At 33.3% G+C, this 16,897-nt stretch overlaps 8 protein-coding genes across 8 annotated transcripts; 2 read left to right on the top strand and 6 right to left on the bottom strand. All coding sequences in view use genetic code 12, as the record gives it.

Moving 5' to 3' along the window:
• Positions 1 to 18: 18 nt before the first annotated feature.
• SRO77 (putative Rab GTPase-binding protein) lies at positions 19 to 3,497 on the bottom strand. Its single transcript, XM_064881103.1, has one exon. It carries the CDS (start codon positions 3,388 to 3,390, stop codon positions 172 to 174), a length of 3,219 nt encoding a protein of 1,072 aa, XP_064739325.1. The 5' UTR covers positions 3,391 to 3,497; the 3' UTR covers positions 19 to 171.
• A 73-nt stretch (positions 3,498 to 3,570) lies between these two features.
• DPM2 (Dpm2p) lies at positions 3,571 to 4,259 on the top strand. Its single transcript, XM_064881104.1, has one exon. It carries the CDS (start codon positions 3,824 to 3,826, stop codon positions 4,055 to 4,057), a length of 234 nt encoding a protein of 77 aa, XP_064739326.1. The 5' UTR covers positions 3,571 to 3,823; the 3' UTR covers positions 4,058 to 4,259.
• Positions 4,232 to 6,092, bottom strand: RJT21DRAFT_118647 (uncharacterized protein). The gene has a single exon (XM_064881105.1). It carries the CDS (start codon positions 5,924 to 5,926, stop codon positions 4,259 to 4,261), a length of 1,668 nt encoding a protein of 555 aa, XP_064739327.1. The 5' UTR covers positions 5,927 to 6,092; the 3' UTR covers positions 4,232 to 4,258.
• Positions 6,065 to 8,867, bottom strand: RJT21DRAFT_103174 (iron transport multicopper oxidase FET3 precursor). The gene has a single exon (XM_064879763.1). It carries the CDS (start codon positions 8,410 to 8,412, stop codon positions 6,562 to 6,564), a length of 1,851 nt encoding a protein of 616 aa, XP_064739328.1. The 5' UTR covers positions 8,413 to 8,867; the 3' UTR covers positions 6,065 to 6,561.
• Positions 8,868 to 11,246: 2,379 nt separating this feature from the next.
• RJT21DRAFT_83449 (carboxylic ester hydrolase) lies at positions 11,247 to 12,569 on the top strand (the record flags this gene model as incomplete). The annotated part of the gene is made up of 1 exon (XM_064885360.1): positions 11,247 to 12,569. One exon carries the CDS (start codon positions 11,247 to 11,249, stop codon positions 12,567 to 12,569), a length of 1,323 nt encoding a protein of 440 aa, XP_064739329.1.
• A 124-nt stretch (positions 12,570 to 12,693) lies between these two features.
• On the bottom strand, positions 12,694 to 13,971 carry RJT21DRAFT_129740 (NEDD8-activating protein; the record flags this gene model as incomplete). Its single annotated transcript, XM_064882975.1, has 1 exon — positions 12,694 to 13,971. One exon carries the CDS (start codon positions 13,969 to 13,971, stop codon positions 12,694 to 12,696), a length of 1,278 nt encoding a protein of 425 aa, XP_064739330.1.
• Positions 13,972 to 14,009: 38 nt separating this feature from the next.
• Positions 14,010 to 15,847, bottom strand: RAD52 (recombinase). The gene has a single exon (XM_064883710.1). The coding sequence runs from the start codon at positions 15,699 to 15,701 to the stop codon at positions 14,229 to 14,231; it is 1,473 nt and encodes a 490-aa protein (XP_064739331.1). The 5' UTR covers positions 15,702 to 15,847; the 3' UTR covers positions 14,010 to 14,228.
• A 611-nt stretch (positions 15,848 to 16,458) lies between these two features.
• Positions 16,459 to 16,881, bottom strand: RJT21DRAFT_20660 (mRNA splicing protein). The gene has a single exon (XM_064883709.1). The coding sequence runs from the start codon at positions 16,766 to 16,768 to the stop codon at positions 16,496 to 16,498; it is 273 nt and encodes a 90-aa protein (XP_064739332.1). The 5' UTR covers positions 16,769 to 16,881; the 3' UTR covers positions 16,459 to 16,495.
• Positions 16,882 to 16,897: the final 16 nt, after the last annotated feature.

Below are 16,897 nucleotides of genomic sequence, written 5' to 3' on the forward strand. Positions count from 1 at the left end.
CCCTAGTAACTATGTAATTGTATAAGTACTAAGTATAGGTTATGTAGTAGAATACTCTGTTACATAGTTGTAGCTTATCTGTTACATAGTTGCAAACTAGAGTTATCTGCGGCGGTAAAGTCGTGTGCACGACAGTAATTATATTAATTATATATAATCATATATAATCTATTAAAAGCCAAACTTTTGCTTGAATGCGGCTGAGTACATCGACTTTTTCTGATCTTCAATAGTTTGAGTCATACTCTCACTGGCAGTATTGGCATAGGAGTTAAAAGTTTCTTCTACCGATTCTAAACCTTCTCTAAAACTTCTCATAAATCCAGGAGTTCCTAAAGATCCGGTACTACCTGCAGTAGCTTTTCTTACCGGTGGTTTATAACCTCTATCATTTGATGTAGGAGTAGCATAAGCACCAAATGATTGATTTGGATTAGCTTCAGGACTAATATTATAAGCCAATCTACTCTCTTCAAATTTAGGTTCCTTTCGATTAGGACCAGCTATAAGAAGTGATAAATCCTTAGAAGTGACATAACCAGTTTGACCTTTAGCCCACAGTAAAGCTCCAGCTGTTGGTCTTGGAGGTATAATGGCATTTTCATTAAATAATATATCAGTAACTGAAGTATCAACTGATTTCTTAGAATCCAGATTATGGATATAAAGATGATAAAATTCAGATTGACATGTTCTAATGAATAATTCTCCATCCCATAATACATCTGCATCTCCACTTTCAGCTCGATTAAGAGTGGCTTGAATTTTCTTAAAGAGTTCGGTAGGAATTTGAGTATCACAAATTTCTTTTAAAGATGGTAAGGAACAGAATCTAAGGTATCCAGATTTGGTTAAAATACAAAGTACTACACCTTGATTTTGATAATTGATTACACCACAACATAAACATGTATCTTCAATTACTCTATGAGCAAGTTTAACTTTAGGAACTTTTAATACTCTAATATCTCTAGTAGATGTAGTAATAATATATCCAGGTACTACAATGCCTTGACTTAATTTATTAAATTTATCTAATGATGCAATAGATGAAATTCCATCAGTAGATCCAATGGGAATGATTTGATCAATTTTAGATTCACCTTCTGATCCATTATGCTTATAATTAAGTCCAATACTTTTATCAGTAAATACAACATCATAACCTCCATTTCCTAAGGGAATAACTTTAAAAATCATTAAATTACCTCCATTATTAGTACCAACATATAATAAAATTGATGAATAACCATCTTGACCATATTCTTGTATAGCAAATTCAATACTAGTAATATAACACAGACTAGTTTGAGAAATTAAAAGATCATTAATATTACTATTAAATATAATGGCTGGACCTCGAGTTACATCAGTTACAATTAATTTTCCTGATTTATAACCTATAGCAGCAAATCCAATATCACTATGTTTTAATGCAGTAATAGGTTCTCTTTGATTTAATTCAATTAATCCAACTGGAAGAAAATTTGTTGACAGAGCAAAAGATCTCAGAATTCTTTCACTAAGATCAATAATTTTAGCATCTCCATTAGAATGAAGAGTATCACAATCTGAATAACTTTTATTAGTAAAACTACCTTGAGAACTAATTCCATTAACTTTACCAAATTTACAAAGTACAACATCACCATTAGCAAGAGCTACAATTAATTCTCGACTCTCAAATGCACATGATACATTTAAAACTTTTAAACTTTGAGGATTACCAAAATCATATAAAGTATCCTTTAAACTAATTTGAACAATTCTTTCTGGTTCTTGGTGTTCACCTCTTGAAATATCTAATAATCTTACTAAACCTTTTTCATGACCAGTAATTAAAATACTTCTATAATCAGCATTAAATCCAATTGGTCTAGGAGTATTTCGACGTTGAGCTGGTTCACCTCCACGTAATAATTGTTTAACTCTAGCAGTAGATCCACTATTAACACGACTTGACATTATACTATACCATTCAATTCTTTTAACTGATTGAATTTTTGAGAACTTTACTGGAGGAATAACAGAAGAAAGTGATGGAGGAATTAATAAATCTGAAAAATCAGAACTTCCTTGAGCTCCTCCAATTGATGAGAATTCTACAATATATATAGCTCCAATATTACTTAAAAGTAATAAATGAGTTGGATCATGAGTTCCACTAAAATATGGTTGATTCTCATTTGGTAAGGGGAATATTTCGGTAATAATCTCAGTACCAGGAGTTTTACTATCATTAAGTGTAACAGGAAGAATTCTTTGACCAGATTGAGGATTTGCATAGAATTCTCCTTGCTTTTCATGTGAAGTTAATGAATATTTAAGAGTATAACCAAAATCAAGTACATGTAATAAATTATTTGCTTTAACATCACCTCCACTAATTACTAATTGAGTATATTCAGGATCTGATCCACAAATCCATTTTACTGAAGTTATAGGAGTAAAATTTTCTGATAATACTATAGGTGGACCAGGTTTATGTAAATTAATATCAAAAATATTTCTAGCTTCTAATAATGTACCGGTTGTAGCATCCCAAAATACAAGAGAATTATCTTTATGAACTGTAACTATATGTAAACCATTAGGATGAAAATGAGATTGAATTAATTCAGGAATTACTTCTTTAGGTGAACCAAATAAACTCTTTTTCCCATTAGAATCTATAGCCATAGCTGTATCAAATCCCTTATCACCTTTAGATAATTGATAAATAAATGAATTTTTAATTTGTCCTGAAGATAAAGAATAAATTATAACTGAATGAGAATAAGTTACCATTATAGTACCTAAATCTCGTGGATGCCATTTAATATCAAGTACTGATGACATTTTTATTTTAGGAAGAATTTTCTTTTGTAAATTATCAATTCTATAAGGAGTTATAGATAATCTATCAATATCATAAAAGAATAATGATCCATTACTTAATCCTAAAATTAACCAATCTAAACTAGGGTCAGTTTCTATAGATATTATACCTCCTTGAACACTATATTTACCAAGAATTTGTTTTGATTTTAATGATAAGATAATTATTGAACCAATTGATGCAGAAATTGCTACTAAATAAATACCTTTAACAAATCGAAGGTGAGTAATTGGACTAGTTGAACTAAATTCAATGACTACTTCAACTGATTGTTGACCAAACACTCGAACTTCATTGGTCTTGGTGGATACTGCTAATAATGATTGAACAGGATCGAAACCTATAGCAAGGATAGAATTAGGTGGAAGTCCAGCTTGAGCTATAGTACTAAGTTTAATGTACTTAGCTTTGATCTCCTCCGGTGATAATTCCTTAGATCCGGAGGTTTTGATCACATTCGATACCTGACTCAATGACAAGGGTGGTTTCTTGGCTTTGAGCTTGTTAAACATGGAATTCTACTGTGTTCTACTAGTTACTATTGCCATAAGTATTTGTAGTATGGGTGATCTATACGAAATGCCAAGATTGATAGCCATGTGTCGTGTAGTTACCGCACTTACCCAGAGTAGTTAAAAGAGTAATACCATATTTAGACTCTCACAATGTCGTGAAAGAAAACATCTCTTAATGTCGCGAAGACTCTTAATGTCATGATAATTGCGATCTTCCTGCACAAAGCCCTCAATATAAACACGTACCAAATTTCAATAACCAATATCACTTATTCCACTACAACTATAGACTCCCTCAGTATAATTGATAATGGTATGTATAAGAAGGATGACTCATAGTCACATAATGGGGCCTAACAACACAAAACATTGTTCATTACTAACTTATAAACCATTATAGTCCTCGTTTGATCAACAAGTAGGAATTGGAATGCTTGGAGTAGCCATTGCAGTATTTGCTTACTATTCAGTATGGGTATTTGTATTACCATTTGTGGATGAATCTAGTATTCTCACTTACTTATTTTTACCTCGTGAATATGCCATTAAATTACCCTTGTTATTATTGGTAGTGGCAGGTTTAGGAGTAGGGACATTTGTGGGTAATGTATTAATTAAGAAAGCTCAAAAGGAGAAATTGAAAAAGAGTAAGAAATCGGATTAGGCTAGGTACGTACTGGCAATAATCTAGAACCTTTATTAACTGTTTTGTAATAGGACGTAATAGTGATCCCAATGCTAGATCATCTTTATTGTCATCACTGTAATTTAGCTATTTACTTTAGCTATTTACCTTAGCTTTTAGTGTACCTTTACTGAAATATATATATATATATATCTTTATCTTTATCTTTATCTTTATCTTTTACGAACGTATTATGAAGTCTCCAGTCTTGGTTATATACTTGACTCCCTTGTAAGGCTTGACAGTTTCACCTAATCCTTTAGCACTAACGATTTTTAAACTATCAACTTTTAATCCACTAGGAAGTGCTCCCTTGTGCGTATAGGACATCTTCAAGTATAAGGGTTTTATAGGTTTGGTATTAGAAGTGGTACTGGATACTTCTATTAAGTCCAGTGGTGAGTCACTTCCAGTATTACCATCATCAGAACTACCAATACTATCTATAGATCCTGCAACTATTGAACCATGAATGAATGGATTGAGTCCTGGAGAGAGTGAACGTAAGTTCCATTCACCTCGACCATTGCCCTTGTATGAAAAATCTCCATGCGTTACTCTACTAGCTTTAATATTCACTACAGCATTCTCTTTGGCTCTATTATCGTCATCGTCTTCATCAATTTGACCATCTCCATTTTTATTTCTCTTCTCAGTATCAGCACTGGCGCATACCACTTCAATTACAAGATTCTCAATCTTGGATACTGATTTAATATCTTTAACCAAGAGTTTAATTTCAAATTCATTTTGATTGACTCCTAAGCCCGATTGGAAATCCACTGTTACAATTCCCAAAAGTCCCAATTTGGACTTACGATCAGGAAATGTATCAAGATCAATTTGATATTGCATAAGAGTGGATTTTCCATCGGGAGGAATGAATGATAATGTACCTGGGTTACCCACCCAGCTATCCAATTTGATACATGGGTGGAAACTAGGAAGTTTAATACCTAAACCTGATATTGAAAGTATCATTTGAAGGAGAGGAACTCCTGTTAGATGGGATACAAATTTGATTTCACCTTCAATATTTCCAACAATGGGCACTAATATAGCACTGGATGTCTTTAGAGATGATGATGAATAGTAAGCAGAATCAAAATGAGTGGCTGGATTACTGGCAAGAAGTGATTGGGCATTGTTAGCACTTGTTTTGGTGACTGGTTTCAATATGACATTAATGGTTTCTACAACATCAACGTACATCTCATTATTTGTGTACTTAACATTAGATCGTCTCCACGGTATTGAATTCAATGATGTATCATTGACTACTGCAGCAGGTTCGTAAGGTGATGGAGGTGGGGTACCTTTTAAGGATATAAGTGTTTTATTAGTAGCAGCAGCTAAATCATTACCCTTTCCAAGTATCTTGGAGAGGAAACTCTTGAATGGGATGAGATCTCGAAGCTTATTGAAGTCTGTTACATTGGGCATACCATTGTCAATCATTTCATTAATTAGGAGTGTCAAAGTATCATTATTAGCATCGATCTTGGTGACAGCCAATGGAGTACCAAAGTAATCGGCCATAACTTCTATCAATCGTTTAATAAACACATACGGAATGACGGGATTGGACACACTGTTGGGTACAGACGATGACTCTGAACAGAGTACATATATTATTAGACTTGAGGTTCGTTCATATGCGACAAAGTAGTCCTCATTGATTTCAATCAACGACTCGTCCTCACTGGCTCCTGTCCCGTCTCCGTCTCCGTCTTGCTTCTTCAAGCGGATGATACTGATCAATGATTTGAAGTGAGGGCTCGCTAGATTGATGCGGTACTCATACACTAGTGAGTCATTGAGATCAGCTATGTATACTGCTTCGAACATAGCTGTTGTGATAGTGGTGGTGATTGTAGTTTGTGTTAATGGGCGATACTAAATTTTGTTAGTGAATTTTTTAAGGTGAGCGTGCGATACTAATATTTGCGTATTTAGTCAACTACAATTTAATCATTAATTATTTAGTTATTAAGATTAGTAATATATTAAAAATATGGGGTCGTAATAAGGGGATACACATTAGAAAAACGTAAAGAAAGGGGAGGAAGTTGGGAGTGAATAGAGTCATTAGTAGTGATACAGACATGTCATAGCTGGGTTGGTTAGATTGACAGATATGGGTCCAGTATATCAAGACAATCATAGCCATGACATGCGGCTGCATCGCAGTGAGTCGAGTCGTAAGATAAAAAAAATAGTAGAAAATATAAAGCATTAGTAGAATTAGCATCAACTAAAGTGTACTTGGAAGAAAGGGAGGGGAACGCAGCGACTTAGTAGGCATTGTAGAAAATGATTCAACTCTGGGACTAGGTTAATTCAAGACAGATAGCTTGCTTGTCCAGCATTCATAGCCTGGACTTTAGCGAACTATCTCTCGCGACACACACACATTTTTCATGACCTAGTTGATCAGAGACAATCAAATTCTTACTCACCCACAATAAATATCACTAGCATACTTATTTACCGACTTCACCAGCTGATGAAGATCCTTCTTCAAAAGCAGTAGCTCCATCAGCATCGTCATCATCGATATCAACATCTAAATCTCTAGCAACACGATGTTCGACATCTTTGATATCAGCTAAACCATAAACAGTAATGGCACCCATACCTAAGAAACCAGCAATACATGAGAATACTAAAGCAACAATACCTCTAGCAGTAAATCCAGTGGGTAATGGTTTAACTTGAACGTTTTGACCAGTCAAATCAAGGAAATTCTTGCTATTAGCGGCTGCATTACCTTCAACAGGAATACCATTCTTAGTACAAGAATTAATGAAATCATCAGACAAAGCTTGGTTAGGATTAGATTGAATACCTAATGGATCTTCAATTAAAGTAATAGCCAAACCTTGATCTAAATGCCATTCAATATGACAATGGAAGAACCAAATACCTGGATTGTCAGCCACAAATCTTAATACAACATAAGCTTGAGGATAAACATAAACAGTATCTCTAATCATTGGATATTCTGGCCATTCAGCATGATCAGAAGAGTTGAAACTGATTACATCAGTGTCAGATTCAGGATGACGTTCAATAACTTGGAAAACATGACCATGTAAATGGAAAGGATGCTTACCAGTATCTTGATTATTCACAACAATGTCAACGACATCACCCTTTTGAAGAACAATAGAACCAGTGTTAGTACCATAAACTAATTCATTAGTAGCATATTTACCAGCAGTTAAGGCAGTAACAAGAGTTGGAACCTTTGGAGCAGTATAAGTAACGTTATTGAAGAAAGCATAATTAACACCATCACCTAAGTTATCCATAACCACATCAACAGTAACGACGAAATCTGGATCATCATAAAGGGTGGTATTACTTAAAGGTCTCAAATAGAAATCATCAAAGTATTGAGTAAGGTCAGTAGTATATTCACCAGGAAGTTCAGCAGTTTCGTTATAAACAATCCAATTGGTGGAATTAAGAATTAATCCATTAGGAATGTAATCTAATAAAGTATCATCAAAAGCATTCATGAAAGCATAGTTTTGAGAAGCATCTGATTTAGTACGAATCAAAACAGAATAACGTTGAGCGACGGCAATGTAAAGAATATCAGTAGTATTCTTTTCTACAAGAACACCATCGACTTCAACAACTTCAAATTCATGACCTTCCATATAAAGATATTGAGAGACAAATCTTCCGACATTAACAATATGAACTAAGTAAGTCTTATTTGGTTCAACTACCCAAGATGCATTTCTAGTTTCATTAAATAATGAACTGTCTGGGATAGGTTCAGCACCAGTAGGGTTGAATCTTGATAAGAATCTTGGTGTTAAATAGTCGGAATTTTGATGATAATTATCGGAAATTGATAACATAACTTCTTCGTCATAATCATATGGATATGGTTCAGTATCATCAATAAAGAAAATACCTCTCATACCATCACCATATTGACCAGAAGTATGGGAATGGTACCAATAAGTACCATGTTGAGTTAAAGTAAAGTTATATAACATAGTTTCACCAGGTGGAATAGGACATTGAGTAACGAATGGAGGACCATCCATTTGAGAAGAACCATTTTGAAACATACCGTGGAAATGTAATGTAGTATTTCTATCAGTGAAACCATTAATCAAATATAAGTTAATAGTATCACCCTTTTTAGCTCTTAAAATAGGTAATGGCCAAGTACCGTTAAACCCAATCATGGGTTTTTCAAAGAAACCATCTGGATTTTTGTTGACCCAACCGGTTTCAAAATACCATGTATGAGTTTCAGCAGATACTAATGAAAGAATGAATGAGATGAATAATAAACTAGTTAACTTCATCTTAGAATAGAAAATTTTTATGACTGACTACTGTGATGTTGGAGGTGGAGGATTGTTAAGGACCAGGGGAATTCAACCAGTTAAAACAATTTGGAAGAGAAATGTCTTGCCCGATTAGTACAAGTGACTGAAAGATTTGCAATCACTTCAATTTCAGTTTGCAACTATTCCTTTTGTAAAGATATTTCTTTCTTTTTCAACCGGATCTGATAAACAATTCTTATCAGATGGAGCGAAGAAAAAATAAAGACAAAATATCCGAGGGATGCTAATTAACTTCAGAGTTGGCTGCAGAACTTGGAGCTAAGTTAACTTTTCAGTGGGAGTTGCCGAACAAGAATAATTCAATTGAATGAATAAAGTGAACTAAAGAAACAAGAGGTAAAAAGAGGGTTAAATTAGGATAAAAAAACAACTCATGTGGGAAATAGATTTAAATTTATACTGAGTTAAAGGGAAATAGAAACGAGCGAATTCAGACAGACACAATTTTAAAATAAAAAAAATAAATAAAAAAATACAATGTAAAGAAATAGAAAATAAGATTTTTGGTTTTTCGAATGTCGGAATATTTAGCAGAGAATTCTAGAGCTCATTTAAAAAGGTCGAAGTGGAGTTGAAATAGACATCCAGTGAACACCTAAAGCATGACTATAACTGGCGACACTCCTACGGGTATTACCTTGTACTTGTCAATACTATAATGCCGTATCGATGATAGTCCCTCATATGCCAGGGGAAGAGTCGCCAAATCGTGGTATTGAGAGTAAAATTTCCTTAGCATAGTCAACTGTCATAGCAATAGAATTAGAAGTCTCTTGGCATGTATGTAAGAGTAAAAGCCGTCCGACTAAGGAGAGATTAATTGTGTTGTCAGACCATTCCGTTCATTGAACCAAATACACTACATGTTCTTTTTTTGTCTGATCAATCTTTTTTAAATTGCTTAAAAGTTTTTAATCAAATTGATCAATCAGATAAAGTTTCAATGAGCCGAAAAAAAATAAATCGAATGTGAACACCAACATTTAATTGGCTGTTTATTATACTTTATTAATACTATAAAGGAAATAATTTAAATCTTAATCTTTATAAGATGTAAAGATGCACCCTCCTTGATTGAATTGCATATAATCTTAATTACCAATCTTAAATCATATAATTGTTTGCTCAGAAGTACTCTTTCGTAGACATCAGTGCTCAGCTATTTATTCTCATAATATGAATAAGAAATTTTTCAAGTCCGCCAGCGGAAAACAACAATGTTTATACACAATAATGTCTGCATTTTTGGCAAATATGAATATGCATTGGCAATCTATTCCGGTACTATAACTGTACATTATAAATCTTCAAAGATTTTCTACAAAGAATATTAAATTCTCTATATATATTATACTATTAATTACGTACTTTCCTTAAATTGATATAAGAGCAATCCTAAATACTCCATTAACCTTAACCTACATCCCTTAACCAAAATCCATCCAATAGAAATGTAAATGTAACCATAACCTATAATTCAATTTCACATTTCATATGCAGTCAACAATTCCGACAAATTGTCTGAATTTGAAAGTGAAAATTTTTATCTTTTTCATCAATGCAGTAAAAAAATAATAATTCCACTTTTATCAATTTGATCAATTTGATCAATTTAATCAATTTAATCAATTCCATCAATGTCCATTAGCCGAAGCCTTAATTGGCTAAACATGCAGGTCGAGTCAAACTACATTTTTATTACATCGTTTGATTGGACATCGTACATCCGTTTTCAAAACGCTCTCCGTATGCCAGCACAATAATAATAAAATAAACACTATGCCGCACATTACAGATTTAAAATAGCCGTTACTATTATTTGTGGGATCTTTTATATAGACATCAAAAGACAAACAATAGTTTCAATGTCTCAGGGATTTATTACTATTTGGTTTATATTTAGCTTACCAATTGTTCTTCCGTATTTCTCTTCATTGCCGTTTATCAATTACGAGCCTTTGTCAGTTGTCAGTAACATAGTTATGTACATAAGTCGTGTACCTGTTCATACAACTTATTTCGTAAAAAAAGTCACGTGTGTGATTTCCATCTAAACTATAAGAGTGATTTGCTGCAAATTTATTCTTTGCTTAGTTTAGATTGTAGAATCTTTTATTTGACAGTTAGATTAATTTTGATTATTAGTTAGAAAAGAAGCTCATAAGAAAATTATAGTGTGTAACTCATGCGTTTCAGGATTTATGAAGATTCTCATGCCAAAATGATACAAAATCCAACATCTGCTAAAAAAGCTCTGACCATTCAATATAATTACTATACATTTTATATACTTTATATCAGCTCATTTTTTCAAAGTCATATATTTGGGTTTAAAAGTTATGTTGGGACATTTTGCAACTTTTGCGACTCAACATAGTCTTTCTAGCTACTGCTGTATGCGCTAGCACATGAAGACAAAAGCCCAAATTACCAATAAATACAATCCCACTAGCTTAATACCAATAATCACTCAACACTAACAGCTGTTTGACTAGATCTTAGTTAAGACGCGTATCCAGTCTATTGACCCACATCTCTGTTTGGCTAAATCAAAAACGTTTCTCGACTCTTCGCAATTTTCAGTGCGTGTGGGGGAGTACAACAAAAATTTATACCATCACTTGATTTTAACTAGTGTTTCGACTCTATATTATACCCTCCATCCACTACTTGCGTTGCTTATTTATACTCTAGTCCTTGCATTAGGCTCGGTACCTAGCTACTCTGCATTTCTGTCGAGATATACGTTCATTTTCATTTCCATTCATTAAAGTACTAGTAGTATCATCATGTCAGCGAAAATTATCGTTTCCAAGCGATTTGTTTCTAGTTCAAATATTAACCTTAATTCTAAATCTTATGGGTTTGATATTAACAATATCTGGAATCAAATCAATGCAAAAAAATATGCAGACAAGTCAAAGAAATCAAAAGCCATCAAGAAAGTCATTTCGAACTATCGTCGTTCAACTCATCCAACATCGGTACCTTTGAATAAATTATTTTCTAATAGTTTCCCACTCTCAATAAAGGAATCTCTTGATGATTATGCATCTCGCCATAATCCTCTCAAGTTTCAACATGATCTACTTTCTTTACTTCCATTCTTTCCTCATCCTGATGCTTTAGGAAGATCAAGTGAAGTAATTCATACTCCTATTGATGATTCTGGAAATTTCATAAATGAGTTTGTAGTATACCCACCAGGTAAAACTCAAGCCGATACAGCCAAAATGAACCATATAATCTTAGTTCATGGTTATGGAGGTGGTTTAGGATTCTTTTTAAAGAATTTTGATGGACTTTCTACGATGGATAATTGGTGTATTCATGCAGTTGATTTACTTGGATATGGTTGTTCATCTCGTCCTCCATTTAAATTAGCTGAAGATACATTAGAAGAAGTTGAAAATTGGTTCCATAAATCTTATAAGACATGGATAACTCGTCGTGGGTTAGATAAATTATCTCCTGAATCTAAGACTCTTGTCGTAGGACATTCTATGGGTGCTTATTTAATGGCCACTTATGGAATAAAGGTTAATCCCAAATTTTGTGATCATCTTTTAATGTTATCTCCAGGTGCCATTATTCGTCATCGTAATCCAGTAGCTGTTCCACGATATTTTGCAGCCCTTTGGGAACAAAACATCTCCCCATTTTCACTTGTCAGAAAGCTTGGACCCTTAGGTTCAAAGATTGTTAGTGGTTGGTCATCTCGTCGGTTTGCTCATTTAACACCCCAAGAAGCTAGTCTCCTTCATAAATACGCATATGGGATCTTTCTGGCTCCAGGATCAGGAGAATATATGTTAAATTATCTTCTTGCACCTGGTGCAGATGCAAGACATCCATTAATTGAAAGAGGTATTCACAAGTTGGATTGCAAAGTTTCTTGGTGGTACGGTAAGGAAGATTGGATGGATTCTAAAGGTGGTCAGTTATGCTCTAATATTATCAATAACTATCATAAGGATCCTACTAGAAGTTCAGTGTATGAATTTGACAACAGTGGTCATCACATATATATTGATTCTATTGATAAATTCCATTCATTAATGTATAATGAAATGAAATCACTAGAACAGGGTCCCATAGAAACTTCCTCATAGGGAGGAAGTTTTATTTCATTTCAATTATTAATTTCTCTTATAAATTTTTTTAGATGGTCATATTAAAAAGTAAATATTTATTTCAATAATTCTATTATACAACTATTTTGCTAGACAGTTATCTCTATATTGGTTCTAGTTCAGGACCTTCGAATGATACTATTAATTTCAATGACATGGGTAAATTGGGATCAGTAACTATAATTTCTTCACCAGGATTAATCAAATTACTTAATTTCTTATTTAAATTAGGTCGAGTTATCTCTTCCAAATGTGGAGGATTTCTTAAATATAAATAATTAGAAGAAGTAGTCAATGATGGTTGTTTAACTTGAATATCTTTCTTTTCACTTATTTCTTCTATAAATGTTTCTAAAGTCCACCAATTTTGAGCTATAATTGATATTCCTGTTACTCCACATACAGAACAAGTATTTTTCTTTGCAAGTTCAAATGTAAAAGTAAAGATTGAATCATCTCCTGAATAAGTCATATAATTATCCAAAATTGGATTTGAATTAGTAATTAATTTGAATGCTTCATTACAACATGATGCCGCTATAACTGCATTAGTTGAGGCTATTGCTGGTATAATATTTTTAACCACTCCTAAAGTTAACAGTTTAGTAACTCCTTCAATATTAAATTCATTTGCTCTAGATAATGCCGCTGTATACATCCATTCTACATCTTCAGGATTATCAGCATCAAATTTTTGATTTGGGAATACTTGACCCCATTTTATTACGCTTGCCCATTCTATACAATGTTCTGGTAATCTGGGAGTATTAGCTATAGTACATACTGGATATGTGGTACGAGGAGATATTAAATCTAATGAACATTCATAACATGAAGATATTGTAGGTAGTATAACTCTTGATTGACCTCTTAATCCTTCTGTACCTCCATCAATCATGGGTATTATATCATTTGATTCCAGAATAGATACTAATGTAGCATTAATCCATCGTCTAGCTTCAACACTATCTAATCCACAAATTACTACACTAAATTGTTTATAATATTCTAAATCTTTATCTTGAATCTTACCAAAATATGGAGTAATTTTTAATTGCTTATCACCAATTCGTTCTTCCACAAACTTAGCAGCTACTTGAGCTTTCGATTTTCCTACATCACCAGTTCGAAACAAAAACTGTCTATTTAAATTGGAAATATCAATAGTATCCATATCTATTACATGAATATCTTTGAACCCAGTTAATGCTAAATTCTTTAATATTTCACATCCTAATCCTCCGGCTCCTATTACTAATACTTTTGATGTTAATAATGCTTCAATGGCATCTTTTGAATTATATTCTTCAGGGAACTCATTATATGGCCCTATGGATTCTAATAATGGCTTTATAGATGCCAATTCTTCCCTGAATGTCATGGTTGAAGATATAAAACTAATGGGTTCTCCACTAATTTAATTAACAATTGCCTTATTTTACTTTTTTCTGTAGTTGCGCGGAATGAAGTAAATTACTGCGAATTCTACACAAAATATATTTACAATCTACTTACTCATGTCCCATTTTCTTTATTACTGTCGTTACCAGTTTGATGCTCTACTGATGTCCTAGAAGTAAAAAGTATGTTAGTATACCGGATTAAGTTCTGTGAATTTGGTAATAAAATAAAAGTTACTTACTCTTTATGAATTCTCTTAGCTGGACGCTGAGATGGTGGCATTCCTATTCTCTTACCTAGTGTGTTGCCTACTTCATTTGACAAGACATTTAGGGGTGGAGTAGGTGCTTTATTGGTGGTATCAATTGTAGGAGCAGTACTCGAAGTAGTCGAAGTAGTTGTAGTAGTAGTACTGGTATTTGTTGTAGATGTAGAATTTGTACTAGATGTAGGAGTGGATACAGAATTGGATTGACCATTTGCTCTTATATCACTCCGTTTGACGGGAACTGACCTATTAGGATCTACTGTTCTTCTCATATTTGGTGAAATAAACTTTGGATCAAATTGTGGGATATTGGCTACATTATCAGGAGTTTGTTGTAGCATATTTGCTCCCTTGGCACTGACAAACAAGGGTAATTCTGCTCCTACTCGTGGAACTTGTGGAGTTATAATAGATATATCAGTTGGAATTGGTGCAGCAACATTATTAGCTACATTTGAACCATTAGTAGAGATAACTCGTCCTCTATCTTCATCCATAAATACCAAATCTTCTTCGGCAATTTCATCACTAAATAAAAATGAATCTTCAAGGTCTTGAGCCTCTTGAGTGGTTGGTACATAGACATTAGATGGTTTGGTTGGTTTATTAATAGTTGAAATATTCTGAGGTTGATTGGCATTTATGGGTGTAGTCGTTGAATTTTGAACAGGGGGTTTGCTCCGTTGATTTTGAATATTAGGTTGAATATTCTTTTCAAGGATATGAGTTGACGGTATTTGTTTTCTTTTATGTTTTTCCATAAACATAGGATCTCTGTAGAAATCAGATGCTTCGAAATTAGTACCAATCTTTTCTACTGCTTCTAATTGTTTAAGTAAAGTTTTATCATAAAGACAATTACCTAATAAACTTCCAAAACATCTTAAACATCTTTTGATTCCATCAGTAAATGCTTCTTTCTTACATTTCTCAAAGGCAGTTGCCTTACTCTTTGCATTCTCTATATATCCATACCCAAAATCTTCATGATAAGTTCCATCACGAATTGTAACTCTCACCACTACTGATAATCCCATAGAGAATCTACCTGTATTCCCATGAGTATCAACAAAATCAACCTGTTGACTAATTAATTCAGAATTCCACCCATTAAATCCAAATACTTCATTGGCTAAATTTAAAGCTCTCCAACCTTCAATATATGATACTTTCTGTCCACCACCTCCAGGTCTAAAACTAACATATTCTGGTCCAAGAACTTTATCAAGCATAGACTGAATTCTAACTTGTTCTTCATTTGAGTACTCTTGTCTTTGGAATTGTCTCACTGGTGCACTTGGCTGAGGTCTGAATCGATTATCCCGTTGATTTAATGGTGGTGGTGGTGGTGGTGGTCCGTTAGGGACGTGTCCGGCCCTGGTATTATTATTATTATTATTATTATTATTATTAATGTTATTATTATTATTAGAAGCACTCATTGTCAACAAAAACAATAATTCAACCTAACTACAGTCTTTCGCACTAATTTGTAATTCCCAACTTGTGTGTTGGTTATCAAATGTCGATACAAATATTTCACAGACTTCTGAACTTTGATTTAACTTGGTGATATTTTGATATCTCTGTATACAATTTTTTATTTTTCAAAACACGCTCTAAAAATTTATTACTACTACTAACACATTACAAATTAAATTTAAGGACTAGACCTTATTTATAAATACATCTAGACCGGTGACACTGAATGTATGTAGCTGATACGAGCCGTCGATGATACCGACTAAGTTATCTATCTTAAAGAATAGAGTAGAGGCAAGTCCAATAGACTATGATAGATTTGAACGTGAACTGCCAGAAAGGAATTCAAGCAGTAAGATTAATAAACCACGTAAACATGAGATTATCCGATCAAAACATGAATATTTGATCAAATTGAAATTGCCAGTAGATATATTGATTGAATTTGGTCATGGTCAGAGAAGGAAACGAACAGTTTCAATGCTTGTAGCTGCTGCTGCTAAAAGAGAAAAACAGATTATGGATTATAATAGTAGCTTAAAAGAAGAAAGAGCAAAGAGACGAGCCATGAATAAGTCATCACCTATATCAAGTCCTACAAAATCTGATTCTCGTATCCCACTATCTAATGATGATGGATCACCCAGAAAGAAAGTTAATTTTGATGTGCCTAACATTTAATAAGCTAATAATAATATACATCATCTATAATCTACTATACAAGTGGGAGGGGGAGTGAATAAATTCAAACTTATTACACATCATGACTGGAAATTAAGGTAATATTATCACCTTTTAATAGTATTCTACCTAAAAGTTCTTTAGATCCATCTTCAGTCGACACTTCAACGGCATCATCTATAACAATATTCATAAATTCATCAAACCCTCTTATTTTACCCTGTATTCTCAGCTGAGTTTGTTCATATAACCAAATAGTGACAGGGGATTGTTGTTGTAAATATTTAAATATAAGATTGATTGGCGGAAGCACAGACTTCTTACTGCTTTTTGTGGTAGATGACATCTTTTGAATATTACTTATCTTTATCTATACTAATAGTAATCTCAAATGTAACATCTATGACATCCCACAAATTTTCAGATACATAGTGCACTTTTTTTGAACTGGCGCACGCCATAGTTAAGACAGTAC

The sequence above is a fragment of the Scheffersomyces amazonensis genome, assembly GCF_036850825.1.
Source record: "Scheffersomyces amazonensis strain UFMG-HMD-26.3 chromosome Unknown RJT21scaffold_2, whole genome shotgun sequence".
In the NCBI taxonomy this organism is placed as follows: Eukaryota; Fungi; Ascomycota; class Pichiomycetes; order Serinales; family Debaryomycetaceae; genus Scheffersomyces; species Scheffersomyces amazonensis.